The sequence below is a fragment of the Nipponia nippon genome, unplaced genomic scaffold, assembly GCF_047370975.1.
Source record: "Nipponia nippon isolate SJK-2023a ecotype South Korea unplaced genomic scaffold, ASM4737097v1 scaffold_25, whole genome shotgun sequence".
Taxonomy (NCBI): domain Eukaryota; kingdom Metazoa; phylum Chordata; class Aves; order Pelecaniformes; family Threskiornithidae; genus Nipponia; species Nipponia nippon.
The window spans coordinates 2,238,570-2,263,098 of record NW_028262342.1 but is presented as its reverse complement, the minus strand read 5'-3'; the positions used below and the strand labels follow the sequence as shown (position 1 = coordinate 2,263,098).

The following is a 24,529-nucleotide window of genomic DNA, read 5'->3' as shown; positions in this document are numbered from 1 at the left end:
AAATCAACCAGGCTCCGTCTGATGTGAAACTGCTTCTAAGACGTTAGGGTCACAAGCCACACTTACTTCATGAAGCAAGGCAACAAAACCTTCTAACAATCTATGCCCTGCCCATTCGTCTGCTCCACACTTACAACAGTTTTTAAAAGAGCCAAACAAGTCGCATATAATTTATACTTTAATACAGAAAAGAAACCATACAGCTGTAGTTCATACACACCACAGGTAACACTTCAGTATATCTAGAATAAGACAAAACTTGACTTTGTACCTGAACAGTAGGGGACCAAGAGAGGAGGAAAAGCAAATGCACGCTTTGTCAATTTGATTTAGTGTTCCAATAGAACTCACTCTACTAAAAACAAAATAAAATCCAAAATTCATCTTTAATTACTTGGGAAAGCCAATCAAGTACAATAGCTTTCTGGAGTGATAAAAACTGCATGGAAATCACAGAAGCTGGATACCTCCATCCCATGCTGAAGGTCCAAATTGATTACACAGAGTACCAACAAGGTCCTACAAGGCATGGACAGTCTTTAACCTCAGGCAACGGCCTGCTGTAGTTAAGTGCCTGGGGCTACTATTTCTAATAAACTGGCCGAATCCTTCAAGCGGCCTGGCTGACACTCGGCTCAGGGACAGACACGGGTGGGGTTTGTTTTGGCCGAATGTGGTGCTTCGCTGTCAGATCCCGTAAGGTGCCGTCGATCTCAGATGCTCGGCATCTGATGCCTTGACGCAGTCCTGTAGGGTAGCGCTCAAGAACATGCACGTTCAAGTCCTTCGAGCAGAACGTGTGTGAACTCCAATTCCAAGTCAGCTAGTCAATACCCAATACACATTTACTTACAACTGTAAAAATAAATACACACCAAAAAAAAAAAAAAATCCATAGGGCCTGGAGGCAAGCTCCATCATTGCTGGGGGGACAGGCTCACCCCCGCCTTTGCTTGACTTGTGGAACAGCTCGTTACCAAGGCAGGCAATGGGTTTGGTCTGGCCCTTAGCTGGAAGGTTAACGGTCCACATGTCTTCCTTTCTCTACTACAAAAATAGAAATTCATCTACAGCAATAATGGAAAGTGATTGCACACCACCTCTGTGCAGATACTGAAGGACACTTCTCTATACTGATCCAATGACACACAGGGAGGGTTTTTCAAAAGTAGTCAGGTGGACCTGGGCATCTGAACCCCGGGACTCTCAGGAGGTCCTGAAGCACTTTTGGAAATCTTCCCATAGGCACTTAGAAAAAGCAGAAATCTATTTGCTGCACTGAGGAAAGAAGCTAAGAACAGAAAACACGGCAAAGAATGGAACCTGTACACACCAATGGGAACTAAATATATCAGCAAGTATATGCCTTGGCAGAGATTCTGTAACTAAAATGACACTCACAGATGTTCCTGAAGGTTTGTGCTTGATACTGTCATGTTACTTACACTGAAAAAACCAAACATTCTTAGCAGCAAACAGTAACAGCAATCTTCAATGCTAAGTCTACCATATGCTTTGCAGACAGATGGAGAATAATAAAAATTGGCTTGATGATGCAACCCTGACAACAAAGGATGAAACCTTTTAGGGGCAGACTGATACCTACCTCTATTTTGCCAAGTATGACCAGGTAACTCAATGTGTAAGTGGTACAGGTTTCAACAGCAGACAGTTGCAAGAGCAGAACTGACCTGAACTTAACAACTCTGCAAGGGAGCTCTCTCCCTCTCTCTCTCTTTTTAAATGGGTTTCAGCTTTTCTTGCACCAGCACCATGTTTAAGTACTCCGCTTTGGGTACGTAAAACCCCTACACAGCCATCAGAAATGATGGCCTTGTAAGGCAGGCCCAATCTGGTTGACGTGCAGCTCGGCTGCGGCCCTTCTGAACTCACTGTGTGCTAATCCGGGGGTTAAGCAAGCCTACAGGGAACTCCAGACTGCAGGAACAGGACCAGCCAGGCTCTACTATAACTGAGCTAAACCAGCCTGGAGCACGTCTATCCCTACAGTCACAGCTTTGTTGGCCCCGAATTCAAAATGAACAGAGCCTTAACCACAGACTAGGATTGTATATTCAGAGCAGCAAAGGAGAGTTGTTCCTAGGTACATGTATTTTTCTCTACTGAAGGCTGGTTTACTATTAGTATTTCTTACCTGCCTGACAGCAAAATGGTCCAGTTAGTTCCAAATTGGGAAGCAAGCAGCTGGCCTTTTGAAACTGCAATAGTAGAATGCTCCTTGGAGAGTCTACAGAAATTTTGACTGACTAAGGTTGATGAGACCAAGGATTTTACTCAGGCAGTAAACTGTCTGTACCGGGAGGTCCTCCACTGGCTTTTTTTGTCTTAGCAGGGGGATGGAGGAGACAACTGGAAGTCTTTAGCATGCACAGTCACCTCTAGAAAGCTTCTTACATCCTATCAGGCTACTGAACAGATTTACTCTGTTGGTGAAGTATTGAGTAGTCTCTTCTTTTTGGCTTTTTGCTTCAGCATGATCTACTTGTTTTACTGAACTTAACAGACAACATCCCTAAAAACAGTGATTCCATCTTACGGAGAAATATATATGGGAAATTCCTGCGAACAGGCATATGCTTCCTATTAAACTAGTTCATCCTACCCTAGAACAGCAGCAGTACAACACGCTGGATGCAAAGCCAGGTGGCAGTGTAAACAGATTCCTCCACACTCAGGATTTTGCTTTCATTCCTCCACACTCAGGATTTTGCTGTCACAACTGTGCTACATTTCTGCTGACTGATGAAAGAGTATCATCTGTCCTGCTTTGATGTTCCAGTCCTTTGTAACCGATTATCACAAAAGCAAAGCTAAGTGCCTAATGGTAAAGGAAAGCTTTGTCTTGACAGGCCCAGAATTTCCTCTCTCATGTCAAACAAGACGTTTCTAAATACTTCTGCTCTTCTTTTAGAAGTTTATGTAAAATATTCAGCACCCACCAATCTGGAAGCCTTTGTAGTAGAAACAAACAGCATAATTTCTTTTTGTTTGAGGAGACGTTGCTTTTGATTGCACAAGTAGGCTATGGAGTGTGGCTCTTTATTAACATGCTTGAAATACGACAACGTAGTGAGAGCATGAACGAGGATAAAGCACCTTGCAGAAGTCCGTGTTCCATCACCTGGGATGAAACCATGCTGAGAAATTCCCACATCAAGCAGGACTATCCGCCCTGAGCCACTTAATCTGGTAGATCGTTAACAGCCATTTGGGAGAATGGTGCGTTTAGCCTGTCAAGTTCATCTACTTGCGGGGGGTGATGCATTATAACCTCATGGTCCTCCGAAACGTCATCACCCACAGTGACTAGGTTTGTTAGAGATTTGCTCCGAACACACTGGAAATCAACGTGACGGCTTTTGCCTTCTTCCTTTTCCCATGACATCTGGATGAACGGCCGCTGAACATAGTTGTATATCACTTCTGACCGGCCACCAGGCCTCCTCTTCACCTTCTCTTTACAGGTGGGATATCCTGAAAACACAGACAGCCGGTCACTCGCACTACACGCCTCTGACTCGCGCAAAGGGACAACAGGATCCCAGAAGAACAGCCAGGCAGGAGTGGTTATGGGGGCAGGAGGCACTTGGTAGACAAATGCTCACATTCCACACTACTGGCTTGCAAAAGACCGCTTTCTTTTCCCCCTGAGAAGACGGTGCAGCATTGTGTGTAGTCATACGATCAATGGCTGCACAGCTTTAGCCATTCTGTGAGCAAACATAGCTACTATAAAAATAAGACAGTCTCCCAGGACAGAGCATGCTCACAAAGCTCCCTAAGGGAACGCTTGGATCAGCAGGCAGAAGCGCGACTGCCCTTTCCTGTTTGCTTGGTCTAAAGAGACAAGGCTTACTGGTACATGCTATGTATCTCGCATTTTTCCCTTAACTTTTAAGCGTCCTGCCCAATTTCAGTGTAACATGGTAGAGGTGAAGGAAGATGCCCAGCTTCTACTAGTTTCATGAAAATCAATGCCTAGTAAAACACAGAGCAAACCAGGAAACGCCTAGAGTCCAGAGGAAACCAGGCTTTACTGACTATGGAGTCGCCTGTTTTAGCATTTCCTTTGTTGAAGAAACACTTTACCTTCAATGCCAATGCGGATATTTTTCAGGCCCCGTTCCTTTAATACAGCTTTTGCAACATCGCGGTTCTCAATGTACTTGAAGAATCTGTACAGCTTGGAACTGTAAAGGACTGAGAAATAAAAAGGGTGATTAGAATCTACAAGGAGGGACCTTCTCCCTGTTTCTGACATGCTCAGCTGCGGGGCTGCCAAAAACCAGGTCTGGTTTCCAAGAATTACTTCAGGTGTCTGTTCTCATCACTGGGATTAGCTACGCTTTGTGGGTGGGAGGGTAGTGACAGACGTTACAATCTGGATAGAATGGGCGGTGATGGGTGCGTAAAGCAAAGAGTATTCACTCACTGCGGAGCCAGGAAAAGGCTGAGGGGGAGGTGGCAAACAAAAGGAAAAGATGCAGTGAGTGCTGCTGTTACCAGCGCAGGCGGTCAGAACCAAAGCTGTAACTAGCCAGGTATCCTGCCTCTAGCAGCAGCCAGTTCAGAAGGAACGTGCAAAACAGGACTCCATGCGCCAGCATCTCTTCCTGGAGGAAGACTGCTGTTTGGGCAACGGGCCCTTTCCTTCTGGCCAATGTCTGGGTGTGCGCTGAACACAGAGCCCTTACTTTGCGAGTACTCCTCTCCCATTGGAGGTGGATGATCTTCATCCCAGTCCACAGTGTCTTCATCTGTCAGCACGACAATATGGCATTCACGTTCCCCCTTCCTTGCGCTATCCACCATTATAGGCAGAATTAGCTCCTCCAGGTAGCTATCAAACTGCTTGTGAGCACCATCATTGGAGAGCTCGTGTAACAGAGCACCTAATCAGACATAAAGCATATGATGAGCTTTTTTACACAGTATGAAAATATGTCCCAGCTCTACACTTGCCAGATACATTCAAGAGCACAGCCCGCATTCTTCTTTAGACAAACTCCTTAACATATGTTCAGATGCATCAACAGTCTCCAGCTCCAGAACTGGCAAAATCCGATATATGGGACTGCATTTCAAATGGGATGCAAATTACACTGCAGAACCATTACATTACCATTAAAAAAAACACTAAGGTCCAATCAATACAGTGAAACAGTAATAGACTGAATAATTAATTCATTATGATACTTAACATGAATTTCCAGTAACAACCTCTGTCCTTGAAAGCACATTTTCTGCCTTCTCTGTGATCGCTCATCAGAGGACAGGGTAGGAAATTCCACCCACAGCCTGTGCCACGATACCATATACCCCATTTCAGTATAGTGCTTTTCTCAGATTTGCCTACGTTAAAAGCACTTTTTTGCCAGCATACCCACCAAAAAGCTGCTCCTCCCCATCAGATCCCTTCATGACTAGGAACTCTACTACTTTCCAACTTTGGTATCTTTGGTTCCTGCTCTGCCCATCAACCTTTAGCTTAAATTATTCATGATTCTCTGGTACATTTTAGACAGGGGTTATAACCCTGCTTTTAGCCTTCATTTTGTTTGGCTGTAACAGCAAGCACTTCAGCCTCTGTTACAAAAGGAGACTAGAATGTTTACCATTTCAATTTGCTTTTTTGAGCAAGGTGTCTGCGTTCTGCAGGAATCAATCACTTCACTTTGGATTGAGGCAGCAAACAAGGAAGCTGTTTAAATGCAACACATACATGAGTCCTAGCGGAGGCCATACCTTCACGCTTAAACTAAAGCACGCGATTAAAAACTGCGCTGAATCAGGATCAGAGTGCTCAACACCATGCAGATGATCTCCTAAGAGCTGATTTCTCTCAATACTTACTTAAATCTTGACATTTGATTGTGTTGAAATCAAAGTTTATGCAGAGGTAATCACATGTGTCTCGAAGGTCTGGGATGGAAATCCCATCAGGGCAGTTAATGATTCCGGTTTTGTAATAATCCTGCAAATAAAAAGACAGTTTTTGGAGAGAAAAAATAAGAATAGCTTGGACTCTGACAATTTTTAATTAGTTCTTTGTTTTGTTAACCAATATTTGGGAGTCACAGAGGCTATATATAGCTCCATGAACAGTAAAACCAGCCCTGCTTGTCCGAGAATCTACGTCTCTCTGCAGATCCTCTTGGGTCTGATAAATGGTGAGCCCCAGTTAAAACTTTTCCCATGGCATAGGGTTTCATAACATCTCATATGCAATACGCACTTATATGCAACCTCAAGGGCAGGACACAGCTCAGGAGCTACAACGGCATGACACAAGAAAGGTAAAAGGCGACATGAGGAAATATCCGAAATGTGGACTCATACCAAAGCGTACTATAATTTTTTTTTTTTAAATCACAATGCAAAACAGTAATAAAAGAATATGTCCCAGGGGGTGTACAGCTGCCTGAGAGATGGCTCAGTTTTGCACATGTGACAAACAGATTGTTTTTTTTCAATCTGCAAACATCTCCTTACCAGCACAGTCCGGAACACAGCTGAGCTAATTCCTTCTGCGATTTCATATTCTCCCTTTTCATTTGGCCTGGTGAAATTATATTCTCTTCCTGGTCCAAACATTCTGAACAGATAAAAATCTATTTAAGTGCACAAGTATACTTAAATGCATTAATTCTAGAGACCAACAGGCGCACTGAGGTTAAACAAAACCAGCAATGACACATACATACAGTAACTTGAAACCTATATTCAAATCTCTGACATCGTAAATATGCACAAGAGCTGTCTCAGCTAAGTCCTCCTATAGCCACTATAGTCTAGTGACTCTGCCTGTCACTAGAGCTACTGTATTGTAAGGAACGAGCCACGCCTGTGGCTCCCCAGAGAGGGAACGGACCATTCAACCCTGGGGCAGAAAATACCCTGGCAACAGAGCCCTTCCGCTGAGGCTACGCAAGATAACCACCACATGCCTTTTGATCACTTGTTTTACACAATGACCTGTGCAAGGGTCAGGAACCCAACAGAACCTGGCTCCCTTTGGTCAGAGATGGGTGAAAGTGCTGGCAATACAGAAAATGAGAGCTTCTTGTTGCATCTACAGGCTCCAACCTTTAAGCCACGTTACAGGGAGCCGAGTAACTTCTCTTTTGGGAGAGTATCAAAAGGTAACAGCAGGAGGGGGATGGAGCATTATCATTTTCCCCATTCTGGAAGGGAGGTTATCAGCTGTGAACAGACGTACTACTTAGAAACAAGGCAAACACTTGAGAGAAGGCAAAAGGAGACCACATCTAGCTAAAAGTGCAAGTTGTTTGAAGGAAGTGGACTGAAGGGAGAATGTTATCTAGAGAACTAAGAACTCTCTCTGCATCTGGTCACGTCTTCAAGGCCTGACTCACAGCCAAGTTCTGAATGAGGTCAACCTTGCTTTGCTTGTGCGTATAGATGAGATCGCAAAAACAAACATTAGGGGTTTGTTCCGTTTTAGCAAACATTCGACTCCCTTGAGGTACCTTGAAAATAGTGGAAATCACCCACCTTCCCAGCATAGTATCAGGGTGAGCAGTGAAAATCTGTGGATTCACTGCAAAGCGAGTGCCGTCCACCACAAGCGTCACTTTCTCTGGAGCCACTGTTTGTGAATTGCTGCTTGAAGACAAAGTGCAGCATCCATGGCGTTCCTGGGCATTAAAATATTCTGACTGTCTCTTATTTCCGTCTTGGAAATGACAGTTGTGCGTGTCTTCAGGAGCAGACAACATGCTACTGATCTGGGGACTTACTGGACAAGCAGTGTGTCGGCATTCAGAATCTAAACCTGAGAGAGACAAATGAATATGGCAAGGGTAAGACATAATTTATAGAAAAACATCATTTCAAAGTAACGCTTCCTACTGGAATGAGAAAACAGAGTCATACGATAACAAAGGATGTCAATATACATAACTGTCAGGGTAATGTTATATGACATAAAACTAGACTGCATTTTCAAACTGAGCGAGCACTTGGATTTTGGACAAAAAATTTCCTGATGAACCATGATGCTTAATACCCCTCGTTAAAGCAAGAGGGATTCAGTGTGTAAAGAGCAGGAGCACAGGAATTAAACAAGGCCAGAAATACAGACACAGATTCCTAGCACTGTCAACTCCTCTCACAGGAAAGCTGGAGACTACTTCCAGTTAATCTCTCCAGGGACAGCCTCAGGAGGAGCTGCAAGCTGGCCGGCCAGGGCATACCCATGCGATGGTATGGCCAACACAGCAAGATGCTAAGCTCTGCTGTGGACCGTTGTCCTTTAGACCAGCCTGGCAAAGGCAGGGCACATACTCCCCAGTGTAAACTGCCTTGGGATACTGGAATTTTTTCAAAACATAACACCCCCCTAAAAAAAAAAAACAAAACAAAACCCCACAACCTCTTTTAAAGATTGCTATAAGGTAAAGACATTATCCTTACCCTCAGTCCTGGGAACTGCAGCAGAGCTGTGACCTCCTAGCACCACATTACTTTCTTCTGACTCATGGACTGCTACAGTTATGTTTTCCACAGAGCAACTGGACTCCAGATTTCTTGACCAGTCTGTCCCACCAGCACAGTTCACATTCATGCTGGGCCTCCGTGGTGTGAGGAGCTGGTTGCGTTTCCTAAGAGAAGAGCTAGGAGAGAAAATACCAGGAGGTTAGTTTTGGAAGAAACTTCCAAGCAATGAAGCTCATATCCCTGTATCTGGTACCGCAAGCACAGTCCCTCAGGCTCAAAAGGCATTCCTTCAGATACTTAACTGTGTTTCAGAGAGGCTTATGATGCTAGTTGTGCCCCTACACTTACCTAGGAAGAGGAAAAAAAGGGTTTTAAAGTAACCAGGGGTCTATTTAATCTATAAACCTCTGCTTTTTTAAAAGTAAGTCTAAAGCCGCTCATGTCTTTAGATCACACGTGTGTTCCTGCAAATACCTTCCTGGCAGTTGCCTGACCTTCAGACTACTAGAGCCCTTTAAAAATGTTTACATATCTCTCGATTCCCAGCACTGGCAAAATGAGCTCTGTAACACGGCTGTAACGTAACATCTTCCCAGCTCAGGCATCGCCTCTTAACCACTCTGAGGTTTCACTAGCAGGTTCCCTGCTCCCAGTCATTGCTTTTTTTTTTGTTTTTGTCTCCTTCTTGTTGATTTATAACCCTCCCGTCATATAATGCTCACCCCAGTACGTAACCCAATACAGTCCTCTAACAAATACTCATATCACGTAGAACAGCCATGACTGCAGCAGCCTTACATCCACCGTATCCTGGCTCAGCCTGACACACACGATGCTTTAACCAATGCCATTCAAATCTTAAATGTTATTGCAGCATATGCAGAGAGATATCTTCCATTTTTGCCCTTTGGCCACCTTACCCTTAAGTGAAAGTCTTCATCCCTGTTCCTATCTTTAAGACCCACTTCACTCCTTTGTATCCTAACAGATCTCTTTTGCTGTCTCTGTCCCTCATTCTCTTTGGCATTTATTTTGTCCTGCTATTGCCTTGGACAAGAAACAGCTCTCCTTTCTTGGCTTAAAGTGTTTTCCTTTTACTCTCTCAAACATAAAACACCAATTTCCTCATTAATGAATTTTCCCAATTTCCCCCCTGCGGAACAATTGTCCTGTGTCTTTTTCTTGGCAGAATTAAGACTCCAGGGCCCTCGGGTGCCATCTATAAAGCATGGGAGAACACTGACATGGCTAGATACAAACCAGACAAAATACAGCACTAATAAAACAACAAAACGCCAACTAAGAGTTGGCGAGTTTTCTGCTCAGGACCTGCTGAGGGTGAAGGCCTTAATGAGCAGTTCAGCGGTGGGTTTCGAACCCATCGTTACTGGCAGTCAGTGCAAGCACTTCATTCTTAATTAGAAATTTAAAAAAGGAATAACAATTCCTTCCTCTTGTTCCATAAAACCAATACTAAGTTGCCAGCATTATTATATCTGGATATTTTTAGAAAATCTGTTGCTTGCGCATCATGTGATATTCATCAGAAGGAAGATCTTTGGCAACAGCAAAACCATGTGAAAAGCTACTGTATTCTTTCTCTTTTTAAAGGCTCTGGCTGGTAGGAACAGCAACGCAAGGAGCCTACGAGGGTCATCTTAGTTCCAGCAAACCATGCAGTGCATCACTATGCACCTCTCCTCTCACCAACTACCCAACGCTGGCTGGGGCCATTATCACAACCCCAAAAACCTCCTTCTCCTGACACTTTCCAGGCTGTTCCCCTGGGAGCCATTGCACTGGGTGCCTGGACCCCCGAGAGACCCCCTCATCGGGCCCACCAGAAACCCAGCACAAACAAATCCACCCCTTTTGCTCGAGCAAAGGGCAACACAAACTCCCCACGAATAAACCTGTGCAATCTTTTGCCCTCTTCTCTCGTGTCAGACCAGCAAAGAGGTAGTGAGAATGGCCAGCAGTCTGCTCTTGGGCCGTGGGCAGTGGGACACGGGCGTGCAGAGTCCCCAGTATCCAAGCAGAACGGACCAGCGTACCGATCGCGTGGGCATTGCGCAAACTGCCCCGCTCATACAACCGCAGGACAAACCTACTATCCCAGGAACAATCTATATCAATGTGTAAACATACAGAATATGCAGAAAATACTGTTTAAAGTAAACCCAAATACCCAAACCCATGTACTGTACAACACACTGGGGGGAAAAAGAAACAAAATAAAAAAAAAAAAGCCTTTAAATTACAGAACTGACAATTTCAAACGTAGCAACAAAAACTCAACCATTCCCCTATTTCATACAATCTATTGTAATTATTGTGAGGAAACGGAGTTTTCTGGACTGCAAATGTTAAACTATTTATAAAACTAACATTGTGGTTTCAAACATATTCACTGAATTCCATACACTATGCTATACTTTTTGACCAAAATGCTTTAAAATTCGGTAACCGCACAGAAAGCCAAAACATATTTTTAAAACCTGCAGTTTGATTTACTTTGGCAAAAGTGTTTTGAGCTGGGAGAAAAAAAAAAACCAACAAAAAACCAAATCCTTGTCGAGTGGATATATAATCACCTTGGGAAAGCCCTGAGGAGTCGTTCTCGAGACTGACGAGTCGCCGGGAGGAACACAGACAACATACCGGCTTGTCTCAGGAACGCTTTTTATCCCCCCGACTTTTCTGGATAGAAACAAGCTCCCTGGTAAAACTGAGATGCTAACACACTCACTTGGGAACAGACTTTGCTCTGTGAGCTGACAAGAACCCTTAAGAAAACTTGATAAGCATAAAATGTACTTCTTAGGCCTCTTTCTTTCAAGACTGCTCCGTTGCTGCAGTTCTGCCAATAAGCTCCCCTTGCCCTGTTGGAACAATCTCTTAATTATTTAATACATTACCTAGCAGAGAGGAGAATTTAGGCAGGGGATCAGATCAATAAGCAGTTTACATGCAAGCAAACAGCAGCTTTATCAAGGGACACTTACATCCCATAACTTTGCAAGAGGCCTGCCTTAGAAGCCATGTTTAAGTGATGTCAAATAGCATGAAATGCCTACAGCCTGAATTTTCACAACAATCAAATTGGGTGTGATGAATGTAGCAACCTGTAACTTGACAATCGATCTTTTTTCATCCCCTTAGGCTTTGAATTAAGCACACACATAGTTCAAAAGACCCTGCGTGCCATTCAGCAGAGTCCTCTACCACAATAGCTCAGAAACTATTTATAGAAATATCATCAGATACACAGGAACTACATTACATTCATTTTCCTTGATTGTTTCCCCACCCTTTTCTGCTTAATCTGCCAAGCAGGATTTTTAGGAAAACAAGCCCCAGCTGTCAACACCTTTCTCCTCCTTCTTTTCTATTACACAAAGTTGAGCACCAGTGAAAGGTGCTAAAAACTGCAGAGATGGGAAAATTCAGAAACAGACGCTTTTTGCAATTATGGTGGCTCTTACAAGCATCAGATCTGACTTTCCTCATTAAATCTACGGGAAGCCGAACGTTCAGCCCTGCTGATGATCAGACTCGGGCCAGGCTAATGTTATTTTCCTGTCTTCTGTCCCCTCTTGGCACGCCCAAATCCTACACATTATGTGTCGGCAGAATTGAGGCAAATGAGTAAGGATTCCTTTAGCACATCTGGCTGGTACAGTAAATATCCAAACTAGTCATTTAACATGACAAATATATTGCAATCACACATACAACCCAGTAGGGAAACCAGTACCTAAAGACTTCAGAAGGCCATACTCATGCCTGACCAGCTTACAAATGTCCTGGTTTCCTTTCATGCCCAGGATCAAGGTGAACTACCCGTGGTGAGAATGAATATCTATAAATAATAATTAGCACTATTCATCTTCAAAGCTTTTTACAAATATTAACTGCTCATTCCTCCTAACAGCCCTGGGAAGCACTGCAGGGAAGTCTTTTATGAGAGAAAACAGGGACACAGAAAAAGAGACGTAATCCTCGGGGCCAGCCGGAGCATCAGGCCCACTAACTCAGCGTTAGGCTGACTTTTGGCACATTCACTACTCAAGCTCCCTGGCCGTGAGCCGGCAATTACCCTGTGGTTAGCAGGACAAATACTGGCAGGTTACCATCTCCTTTTGCGGTCTGTTTCCAGGCACGGTTCTACCCTCTGGTAAGTGTAAATGGGCTGGTACCACAGAATTGATCATGAGCAGTAAACGAGTCAAAAATCAAAATTCACATCAGACTCCGGCTACTGGTTTTGCCTAACTTGGAGCACGTAGGTCCCTCCTCCCTCTGGGACGTGACAACGTTACGAATGAGCTGTGCAACTGAACAAGCATCCCTGTTCTCCAAACCATGTGCTGATGGTCATGGTGAAGTCATCTTTATTTGAACTTGTTTAGAGCCAACACTTTTGTCGAGAGAAAAATATGGAAGTGAATTTTTTTTTTTTTTTAAACGCAAACTGGAAACAGAGTTTTATTTAGTAACGCATCTTTGGCACAAACAATTTATGCTACAAACCTTTTGCAGAGATAAAGAGGTTGATCCTTGTTCTATGCAATTCTTAAGAAAAAAAGGAAGCGTACTGGAATGTAAAAAGGCCGGGATGATCTTCAGCACATTATCCTTCCCCACCCTAGCGAATCTGAGGCACATCCAAACCCACTTCCCAAGGTACACAGTTCTCACCCAGCTACTGGAAGGAGCTGAATAGTTCAACTTGTACAGACCAACATAAACAGCACATAGGTGATGTGTGCAATGAAAAGAAAGTCAAATACAGCAACATGTCCAGCGGAGAAAACCCATTGAGATGCAGGACATTTTATTAAGCAAAAGATAACAAAAGCATCAGTACAGACTCTCTGGTTTCTAACTTTTTATTGTATTACTTGTTCCTTATCCTTACCCTTGGGATTATTTTTTTTAAAGAGCCATTATAAAATATTTTAGGTATCAAGATTGCAGAACTTCACAGAAACTTGAAAGAAAAATCATGAAAAGCTGAGCTGTCAAACCCCATTGAAGAGTAAAGCCCTTTACTGTAACATCTGACAGCTTATGCACTGCTTCACTGTCATCTGGCATGACAAGAAGGAAGTCGTAAGAGAGTAAAAATAGTAGAAGCGAGTAACCTTACTTCACCATTCCGTTTGCGAATGGCAAAGAACAACCAGCACATTGAGCGAGTGAATCAGATGGTTAACAATCTTCCACTCTTCCTAAACCACAGCGTAACCACGATGACTTAAATAAAACTCCAAACAACTCATTTTTAAGGTGACAACACTCCTTTAAATCTACAAAAACATTCCCATGTACAATTATTCTCAGAAATATGAGCAAGCAGGAAACACGCATACGCAGGGTGTGCCTGACCTAATTCTACAGCGTACTACTTTAGAACAAGATGTATTTCTAATATAATTGCATGCCTTTCAAAAAAGTTTAGCCTTGCTTTAATTTCTTAAAAGATATCCTTGGAACATGCCAAGAGTTTCCCTAAACATGAAAGCAGAAAAACAAACTAGCAATGATTGAATTCCTCCTCTGGAGAGAAAAAGGGAAATCTCATGGGCTTAAGATAAATAACGAGAAGCATTTCCTGTACATAAGGATTAACGAATCCGTATGGAGTACATCTAAACCACAACGGGGAGCGCAGCACAGAGATACCCAAGCCAGGAGAGATCCGCGGGCCAAGGCTTCGCTGTGGCGTACACAATATGTGGATTTGTCAGTTGGAGGCCAGATGCAGTAGAGCTGTATCGGTCCTGTACCGCGCTGAGTCAGCAAACCTGGCCTCCCTCCGGTAGTGCTCCCCACTCACATTCATCTTCCCTCGACTGGCCTGCTCTTGTGCGCCCTACACATTTTTGGAATTGGGTTAAGTGAAAAAAAAAAAAAAAGCGATCAAACTTGCTCTGGAAAAATATCATATTGGCAAGTCCACAGCAATCCAACTTTCTAATTTTCATAAAAACGATCTGCTTTTGATCATCGGATGCACACTTTCCCGGGAGAGAAGGAGGAAGAGAAAAATAATCATACTGCTTGTCAGCTCAGTTCAGTGGCAATAAAAATTCCCTAGTTGCAGGGAAGCATTCCAGGGGGCTGCGCAGAATGAGAGTAAGCCAACCATTAGAAAGAAAGGCAAAAAGTAAAACTTTCTGCTCTATTAAAGATTGAGAACAGATCTGAGGTCTCATTCTGTAAATATGAAGGAAATCCACTGAAAACAGCAGGTTTGAATTTGCATGAATGAGACCAGAGTCAGACCCCAGGAATTTTGGCCCCAGCTTCTGTTCATTCCCACACCTGTAACTTGGGAGCCCCTGAAGATTTTAAAAACTAAAATGGAGAAAGTATGGAAAGGAAACAGCATAGAAGGGCACTGGAAAAAAACCTGCCAGGCTGTGCCTGCTCGAGTCTCAACAGAGCTGCTTGTCTTATGCCCTGCTTTGTTCCCTTCTGCATTCCCAGTAAGAGAGAAACCCAGCACCACTAGGAAATTGGAAAAGACAAAAATGAGTATAAAAACTGCCTATTAACACATCTTCAGTACAAATTGTGTAAAACTCCTCTAGAGCTTAAAATGCAAGAAGCTGCATTTCCTTTTACAAGTGGCTTGGAGTAAACGCAAGCCTATTGATTCTTCATCTACTGAAAAATAAAAGCAAGTGATGGGCCCAAGTTGTCAGCATTGCACAGTTTAAATTACAAGAAAGGCACTTCTAAAGCAATGACACATCCCGCTTTTTAATCCTACTCCCTGCTTTTGGCCAAATTCTATAGTCTTCAAACATTTTAAGATTCAGAGGGTCTCTCATTTATTAGTAGCTGGGGTTTTGGGGGGGTTCTTATGCGTGTGTTTTTTTTTTTAAGCATTTTTCCAGTTGCCAAGTACAAATCTGGTTCCTCACTTACTATTTCTCTTTTAAGCATAAGACTTGTCTAGGAAATCAGTTTTTATCCTCTTCCAGAAGGTGAAGGGCCATGCGCGAAGTCTCACATAAGCAGGGAAGCTGGTGTCACCAGGCTGCCCTGGGCGAGCGTACCTCCTAGCACACGGGGCTGAGCCCAGGCACTGCCCTGCGCAGCTGAATCAAACCAGGGATGCTCAAGGCAACGTGAGACTTGGCGGGTCTGAGGTTGGCCACTCGCTGGCACCTTTAGATACGCCTGTACCACAGGAGAACAACGTAAAAGTGCATTCACTCAAACTGCATCAGAGAGAAAATCTACTCACTTCATTTTCTGCTACAGCCACAAACATAACCAGACAATAAAAGGCTGATTTATAGGTTGAACTAGCACAGGCACATTACAAAAAGGCTTTTCCCTTGATGTGAAATAACTCTATCAATATACAGAGGAATCATTTTCCATCTGGCTTTGAAATATAGATGGAAAAGAATGTCCAGCAGGACTGATGCAATGCAGGACGGCCCGCAAATTCTGGCAAGAGACAGCAAAAAGGCTGATGAAATGCTTGATTGTTTTCTCCTATTCTGTGCATAGTGCTTCACTGTTAGCAAAGTTTACAGACTTACTCGTTTACTTGAGTCTTCACAAAAATCCACTGTTTCTACAAATGCAATTCAAAACTACAGTCTGCAATATGGTTTTCATGGTTTAACACTGCACATCCACACCTTGATTTAAGACCCATGTTTCACCAGGTTCTTCCGTCACTGCCAGCGCCTGGTTTACGCGCTGAAAGCTCGCATCGTTGCTGATGGCACTGACCCGCATCCGTGCCCCACACTGACAGCATCGCTTCTTTTGCCACCCTATAATCACCAAGACTAATACGTGCAGAAAACTTGTCGAGATTTATTAACTTGCAGTAACCTTTCCAAAATAGGCAAGTTATACCGTGGCAGCCTCATCAACTGGATCAGATGAAGTGCAACCAATAATGTCCTACCACTGGGCGCCTCAGAAGGGGACAAAATTTCTGAATAAGGCAACAGGTTAATGCTTTGTTAGGGCTATTTCCCCCCCTGTGAGGCCCAAGGTACTAGTGTTAAAAAGCACAACCAAGCAACCTATTACAGGCTATTTCCATTATTCACACTATGGGGTTTAAGGCAGTCACCTGAAAAATTGTAGTTCTTATATTTGATCCTCATAAAGAGCTTCTTAACATTATAGTAATGGCAGCTTTGCTAGTGCTATCTGATTAAATTCAGTCAGCAATTTAAATAAAGCTGGCCATGCCCATATAAAATATGTACCTCCTTTCTAGACAGAAGGATGGAGTACACAGATCTGACCAGGGTAAGGGGAAGAACCCTGGTGAAAGATGAGCTCTTGCAAATATAAGCAGGATCTTCTTCTCTAGAGACAGGAAGAATAAAAGTACCCTTGCTAAAATACAGAATACTGAGCTAAAAGTTTCAAGCCACGTGACACCTATGAGTTACACTTTGTCTTCACCTATGTTAGATTAAGCTACAAATACTTATGTAAAAATCTTCAACAGGAGCAATAGCAGCAGACGAGAGTTTTGCCCTGTATTCTCTGTTCCACCATTTTCTGCAAAGCTACTTATAAAGCTTTCAGAACCCCCCCCCCCATGCTTTAACAAAACATAAAAGCAAGATCTACCTTAACTCTTTAGATTTTAAAATGCTATTTTCTTCCTCAATTTTTCTTCTTAGGCAGTTAAATCTAACGTGGTTTCAAATTCACACCAATTCCTACACTACAAGTCAAGCTTCTCGATTATAAGCTATACAAAAAAGCCTAAGGACAACAGTATTCCCGAGAAGGCTCTAACCCCAAGCCCGATATACCTGCAGCAATCAGAACTTCTGAGCAGAAAGAATCACCCACGTTTCCTATTGTAACTCTGGAGCAAACCCTCTGCCAAGCACCCCCTCTCCAACAACACAGCTCCTTACTTACTGGCGGCTCATATGTTCTCAGTGCTACCAGCACCAATATCCTGAAATCCTTCTGTAACAGAGGGAAGCGCTAAGTGACAGCACAGCTTCAGAGTTTAAACTGTTTGTGCGGCAATGGTCACTCCCCCAAAGCCCAGATGTCTGATTCATGTAAATATTTCAGTTTAAAAGTCCCCCCTCCCCCAGCTGATTCATGAAAAAAAATGAATAGAAAAATCTGTATGGTAACAAACGGCTTTATTTTAAGCCTCCTACTTTCAGCAAAAGCCCCCCAAAATCTGTCTCCCCAGATGTCTGGTTCAGCCTGTTTCTGCAGGAATAGCGTGGTAGAAAAGGCACAGTTTTATTAAACCCTTGATGCCATATGGTTAAATACGCTCCTGCCGCTCATCTGCCACACATCCCTTACGCAGGCAGAAAGGAATTAACTACCAGAATTTCTGAATAGGTACACAACCATGTGCATACAGATTCCCGAGTCCAGAAGACCTTGGACTTGGGCCCAAACAAATTTACAGTAACCGAGGATAAAATGGGTTATTTTGATATGTTAATTCCCCCCCAAGATGCATTGCTAACTAGCCCCCATTGGCACCCAGGCTCCGAGGGAAGATAGCCATGCACAGCATTGCAGAGGCATTACACATTTATGTCACCTGGAAACATTACCCTCTATCAGTTCAAATATTAAATCCATCTATTCTGTTGTTCTTAATGCTTTCCCCTAATATATATCTGGACTGCTCAGAGACTGCTCCAAACACAATTTCACAGAACAGCAGCATTAAATATATCACATGTCATCAATAATATATAATTTTCAATGCAATAGACCCTGAAGAAGTAGGAAACGATTTTTGTTCTGACTCACGCCAGTGATAAAGCATGTGTGTGTACTGACAACTTTTAAAGCCTGATCATTACACAGCACCTGATTAATGAAAGATGCCTTACTTAAAAACAAACCAATCAATCCAACATAACAAGACCAAGTTGTCACTAATTTACTAAGTAACTCATGTTTGTACTGTACATACATACAAGGTATTGCAAGCACTTGTTATTACTTTTGGTTTGGGGGCAAGTTTTTAATTTTTTAATGCCCAATTATCTAATCTATCCAGATACAGGTGCAATAAAGCACCCGTAGCCTGTTACGGAGGTTGGGGGGTGCAAAGAAGGAGCAGCAGCCTGTAATCACTGAGGCATGCTGTCCCACGCAAGGGGAGGTGGGCTACCGTCATTCAGGACTGTGCACACTCCACACAGCACACGATGCTCGAGAGCAAGGCAGCTTGTTGCGCTTTCAAAGCATGCAGAAGAGCATTCACCCCAAAAATCAGCAAGGAGATCACAGCAGAGTACAAATTAACACTTCAGCTCACAACTGAGGGGCTGAACACACCATAACCCCCTCCTATCTCCTTCACCACAGTGGCCTTCAGAGAGCCAGGAGCTGCAGACAGCATCTGGAGCCCAGTGCTCGGAGCTGCTGCCACCACCACCTGCAATTCTGACCTGCAACGCAGGCTCCCGACACCAACACCCAACCTGCAGCACCATAAAGGATCAACTACCCTCTTTGCTTTTGGCATAGCTACTAGCCAGTGTGGGTCCTCTTGAGATGAGGATCAGTGCACTAAGAACCAGTGTATTTTGAAATACACAACAGTTTTAATATGAGTGGAGTATTTTACAGCAGAATATCGACAGAGAGAATATTCAGCCTAAAAATTCCTCTCCTCACTTACTGAGCTTTTAGTTTCCTACAAAAAGTTAGCTGCTGTTTCACTCATAACAAAAAGCACCTACTTGCTTTGACTCTTATTTTAGAAAGGCTGCGAGCAGCTTAAAACTCCACCTTCCTTCCCTGGAAGGGATCCCAACAAGTAACTGCTCACTCATTCCCAGCTCATCTGCTACAACTCCAACTGCCATTCATTTTTAACCAATTACATGGCAGCAGCTTGAAAAACTAACAATAGATGGCAGATTTTTGAAAGTTGAATGCAGTTACAGTAGCTATTCACCAAAGAGATTTCAGAATAACAGAGCATACAGCATAAAAAAGAAAACAAACACAAAAACCAACCGGGGAAGCTGCATACTGATTAATGAAATGCAATTAAATTTGAAAGTAAATATTCCAGTCTTGAAAAAACAGTTTCTCTGTACTACGGTCAGGAGGAGCTCGGTGCTTACTGATGGACCTGAATAAGCTCTGATCTATCTATACACCTCTGCCTCTGTCACCAATTAAAGGTCCAGCAGCAGTTTGTGTTCAGTGTGGGAGAGCAGAACCAGGCTTGGCAAAACCGAAGCGCCATAACCCAGCACGGGAGATCTTTACCTAACTACGGTCCGAGACAGGCTGGCATGGGATCCCTGCCAGGGTAATTATCTGGCATCCCCTCCAGGAACAGCCGTATCTCACCGCAACAGTCCGCAGGGCAAGTTGCTGGAAGCCGGTTCAGATAAAGCCGCCGCAGCTACAGCTGTACTGTCCAGCCGAGGGGCTGAGACACTCCTTGGGAGCAGAGGCACAAGCAAAGTGAAGACTATCAGCCTTGCCTGTACAAACAACAGTTATCTGAATCCAGCAAGTTGTTTAATTCACATTAAGATACAGACAATAACAAAAAGCAAAACAAACATAAGGCCTACCTTTTAGAGTGCAGCCACATTAGTAAACTCTGCAAGTAACACTAAAGTAATCCGAAACCAAAATAAACAGAAGTGTTTTATTTAGCACAATTGCAGCTCTTCAGGAAAACACAGCTTGGTTTATTTTTAGGGAGGCAAGAGCAGGGGCTAAAATTTCAGCTAGGTAAAGCCAACCATTAGCACTCTGCCAATTTATGTCAGCAGAGAACTTGATACCTTATTTTCAAGAACTGAAAAACATCTTGCTCAAGATTTCAGAGTAACTAAGGTTTACGAGGGTACATTAGCAAGACACCTCTTGCTTTGTTTACATGTCTGGATAAATATTTTACATGTCACACATAGTCATAACACTTTCTAAGAATATTCCATTACATTCTTTCTTATGTGACTAATAATTCTCTCACAAAAATATTTGGCTAGCGTCATGTTTCAGCAAAATTAGCCAGGAACTGCAGCCATATTTTGTGGAAGATTAAAAAAGGGAAAATACCACTAAGAAAAATACAAAATTGAAAAAGCAGAGACGACGCCTATTTCAACACACATAATGAGGTGTTCATGCAGAGGAAAGGTGCCCATTTGGGGCACTGAATAAGGTCACTCTTGAAAGTGGAAAGTTCTAAAATTGAAATGTATTCCACAACAGTCCACTCCAGCTCATTTTTAATTTGACAAGCAAGCAACCCATCAACATTCTAGACAAAATTGCAGCTGGCTTTGTGAATGTTTATCTCAAAGACAACAAGCAAAAGGAAGGCTGGGATTTTTAAAAAATTATTTATTTCAAGGACACAGTCTTCAAAGTCTGTCCTTGTGAGGAATATTTAACTCCGCTGCTAAATAATCCAAGAGATTCACAAATAAATTAGCATATTCCAGTAGTAGAGCTTATGCATGATTTTAATAAATCCTTAACAAGAAGATAGGTCTTGCTGCGAAGGCTGCTAATTAAAGGGTCTATTAAAGTACAAAGAAGCTCTCTCTAACCCCAAGATTTCAACTCAATCCCGATCAGACGTGACCAAAACCGTGACATTTTAGAGCTCTTAACATGGACTGCATGAAATGAGTTTGCTGTTTTCAATCTGGCTGTCAACTAGACAAGACACAAGAAATCGCCATCGCTAAGTGAGCCTCTTGGTGGTAAACCTGGACCAAAACTCACATGGGCAGAAGTCTCAGCACACTCAACACCGGCAGGCGAATGCTTCTTCCAACCCCGTCTGCGGAACACCACCGGGGCAGCACGAGGGTGCTGGCACGCTCATCATCAGGGCTCCAGCTGCTCCGGGGTTAAGTAAAGCCTTTAAGGCTCACGGCTGTCAATCTGGCTGGCCCGAGTTCACAGGAGGTTTTGTTTTGAATTGTTATTTTTAATTCAGCTGTGACAGTCTCCTAATTAAAGATAGCACTAAGTGTCTGCAACACACAGGGCGAGACTGGAGAAGAGCCTATTTTCTGCATTAATAATAGTTTCATCTCTCAGAAATGCAATAATTCCACTCTACAAGTGGTGAAATGGCATTTCCCATAGCTGTCCACAACACCTTCAAAATGGTCTTGGAATGACTTAACAGCGCAAAGTGAAGACAGATACAGATGCCACAGCCACGGCCTATTAACCAATTTTCTGAAAACAACTGAGAGTTTCAAAAACAGCTTTTAAAAGGAGAGGCTCACCCCATGATCTTGGCAAAGAACATTTTGTAATAGGGACATTTGACAGACAGGGTACCATTTAAATATAGCACAGCCCCAATGCACTAAGCTCTCCACAGCTTTATAATTACCAGTAAACAGAAATCCAGTTTCCCCCTTGCTCATCCAGCACTAAGTAACAGACATAATTAGACTGGTTTCACTTCAGTATCTTGCGCAGCACATTCAAAGCTAACCATCTCAAAACCAGCTGTTTATCACGGCTCCTCAAGTCTGACGGCAAAACTGCACGTAAACGCATTTCCTCACTATCAAATACGTTCGTTTAGGTCTTTCTGAGAGCGCCACATCATACAGCCCTGCGAGGGGACTGCCATCTCCAGCAGGCCGGGAGCAGTGATGCAGAGCTGAGTCACGGCAACGATTTCGTACCACTCAACAGCAGCCAGAACAGCATGTCTGACAACAGCCTCACCGTAAATCTGAAAACGGACAGGTTGCTGCAGGGAGGGGGGCAGACACATGCTCGGGCCCCGTTACAGGATCTGAAACCGGGGACTATTCTGGGAGGTGATAAGGAGAAAGCCTCCTCTCCCACCTGCTGCTCACGCATGCCCAAGAAATGTGCATCATCAATATTTTTCTCCATTAGTGCAGCATCCAAATCAATGGCTTTCGATCATATTCAAAAAGGTGGCTTTAAATTGCTGTGCAGTACAGCTTAATCCAGAGATAAGCAGCACTAAGGGTAAAAGGTAAAACCTGTCTAGTCCCAAATGACTCAAACATTAGCTAATTTACACACTGTAAGAATGGATCTCAGAAACTGTGGAGATTAGCAAAAACTTGAGGTTTTGAGGTGCTTTATGTTAACACTAAACCATTTCACAAATGTACCTGAATCGTCTGATTTGAAGATCACTGAGTAATCTTATGATTTTTCATATTTGCAACTTGGTCTGTCTGAAAGGAAAAAGAAGAAAGTAGATCCTATAGAAAACAGCCTGTAGAAGAAAAAAAAAAATTGTGCTCGTATATATTAGAGAAACTTCAAAGATTTAACAAATCAAGTTCTAACATTGAATCAGCACTTCCCGAAATTTGAATAATCTGTATTTCTCTTCTATTCCTTAGCTGGCCTCCTGAACAAAGTTACAAGAAATAAGGCAAACTTTTTGAAAACCTCCAAAGACTCCCTTCCCAACACATGCAGTAAAGTTTTTTTTTCCTAAAAAAACGTATTTGTATAAAAGGCCTTTTCTATCGTAAACTTCCATCTCCTGAGTCTGCATCAGTCACTAACACCTGACGAAGGGCAGTCTTCTCAAAAAGCTCTGGACAACAAGGAGGTTTGCAAGTGCTTGCCAGAACATTTATGTCAATGGACTAGGGAACCCATTCATAACTACCAGCTGCTGCAGCAGATAACATTCCAGGCAGACGTAACCTTTTCCGTGGCTAGAGATTATGCAATGCCCTAATTTTTAATCCACTCACCCAGAGGAAGAAGCAATTAGCTAGCTTTCACATAGGTTAAAGCTTCCTTATTCTGTTTTTCTCCGTTATTTGGTCCAGTTATGTTGAACTAGCAGATGATATTAACTGCACATGAACTGGGAGACTTGTAAAATCCACCCAGCTGATTTCCAGTCCTACTGGAAGCTCTGTTGCTGCAGCTGCTACAACACAGCGGCTGTGAACAGTTTCTCTCTTCCTGCCTTTTCCCTGCTCACCTCCTTTGTGGACCTTTCACTTCAGTTTCTCCAAGTTATCAGAACACCCTGAGTGCGAACTGCAGTCATTCAAGTTATAAAACAGATAACACTTAGAGAAAAATAACGTCAATGATTATTAAACTGAGAGAATCGCTGAAGCTGGGGTATGTCCTTAATCAAAACAGTTAAGAGGACATCCTATGGCATCATGTGGACTCACAGATTCATTTCAGGAAACGTCACCAGCTGCTGTCCCAGCAGTGTGAGCCACGGGGCTGGGCTGCAAGAGATCCAGCTACGCTTTCTAGACCGAGAATTATATTTATTGAGGAAACCCTTCTTTTATTAAACACGGCCTTGCTGTTTTTGCCAGCCTAACCTGTTTTTCAAAGCTACGCTGCCAAAACTTTACATACAAGAAGCATTATCTGGCAGCAGCGATCACCAATTATTATACACCGTTTCTTATTGCTGTCACAAGAGCAGGCTGCCACTGGACTTGCACGTTCTCGCACTGCTCCGTGGCGATGAGTGTTAGGCACAAGGTTCAGATCTGCCACTTTTATGCCTGCCAAGCTCTGCTTCTTTCTGAAAACTCTCTGATTCACTGGACTAAACTACTACATCCCAACACACAGGTCAGGCACGTAGCACTATTTTACGAGCGCTAGTTGGTAGTTGCATTCATTTCCCCGTTCTCGTAATATACGCTTTTGCCACTGAAAGTATGACTAAGAAATTTTAATCCGTATTATTTGTCCACAAATTGCAAAGGCAGACCTGACACACAGCTGTGCTCTCATTTCTCTCTCTTTATTCAATTTCCCTCATCTCTTTTTTAATCTGCTTCTTTTGACTATTTCAGGATTGGATCCCAGGCAGTTTTTTGGTCTCGGAGTAACCTGCTGACTAGCTCTCTAGTCACTCTGACAGTGGGATACCTATGACCTGTTCCAATTTATAGTTCACAAGAGTATTACTATATTTGCACATTCAGGAGCAAAACCAATGCAATGACTGAACATTTCCACACTCAGAAGCAGTCAGTGGATTATCATAATTTTTAATAGCTGCACATAACAT

The 24,529-nt window shown here is 43.1% G+C and overlaps 1 protein-coding gene across 9 annotated transcripts in view; it reads right to left on the bottom strand.

Moving 5' to 3' along the window:
- Positions 1-165: 165 nt before the first annotated feature.
- KCTD20 (potassium channel tetramerization domain containing 20) overlaps positions 166-24,529 on the bottom strand; it is a 29,535-nt gene continuing 5,171 nt past the window's right edge. For 2 of the 9 annotated variants that reach the window (XM_087762037.1, XM_087762040.1), the window contains exons 2-8: positions 8,458-8,657; positions 7,537-7,816; positions 6,514-6,616; positions 5,875-5,995; positions 4,716-4,913; positions 4,111-4,221; positions 166-3,495 (exon numbers count right to left, since the gene is read on the bottom strand). In XM_087762037.1, coding sequence (XP_087618163.1) covers positions 3,203-3,495; positions 4,111-4,221; positions 4,716-4,913; positions 5,875-5,995; positions 6,514-6,616; positions 7,537-7,816; positions 8,458-8,608 — 1,257 coding nt within the window. In that variant the 5' untranslated portion in view covers positions 8,609-8,657 and the 3' untranslated portion in view covers positions 166-3,202. Of the gene's footprint in view, positions 3,496-4,110; positions 4,222-4,715; positions 4,914-5,874; positions 5,996-6,513; positions 6,617-7,536; positions 7,817-8,457; positions 8,658-17,294; positions 17,314-17,406; positions 17,549-19,755; positions 19,902-21,237; positions 21,402-21,862; positions 21,883-22,628; positions 22,736-24,529 lie in introns of those variants that run through there. The other 7 variants (XM_087762043.1, XM_087762036.1, XM_087762042.1 and 4 more) reach the window with 7 other exon arrangements.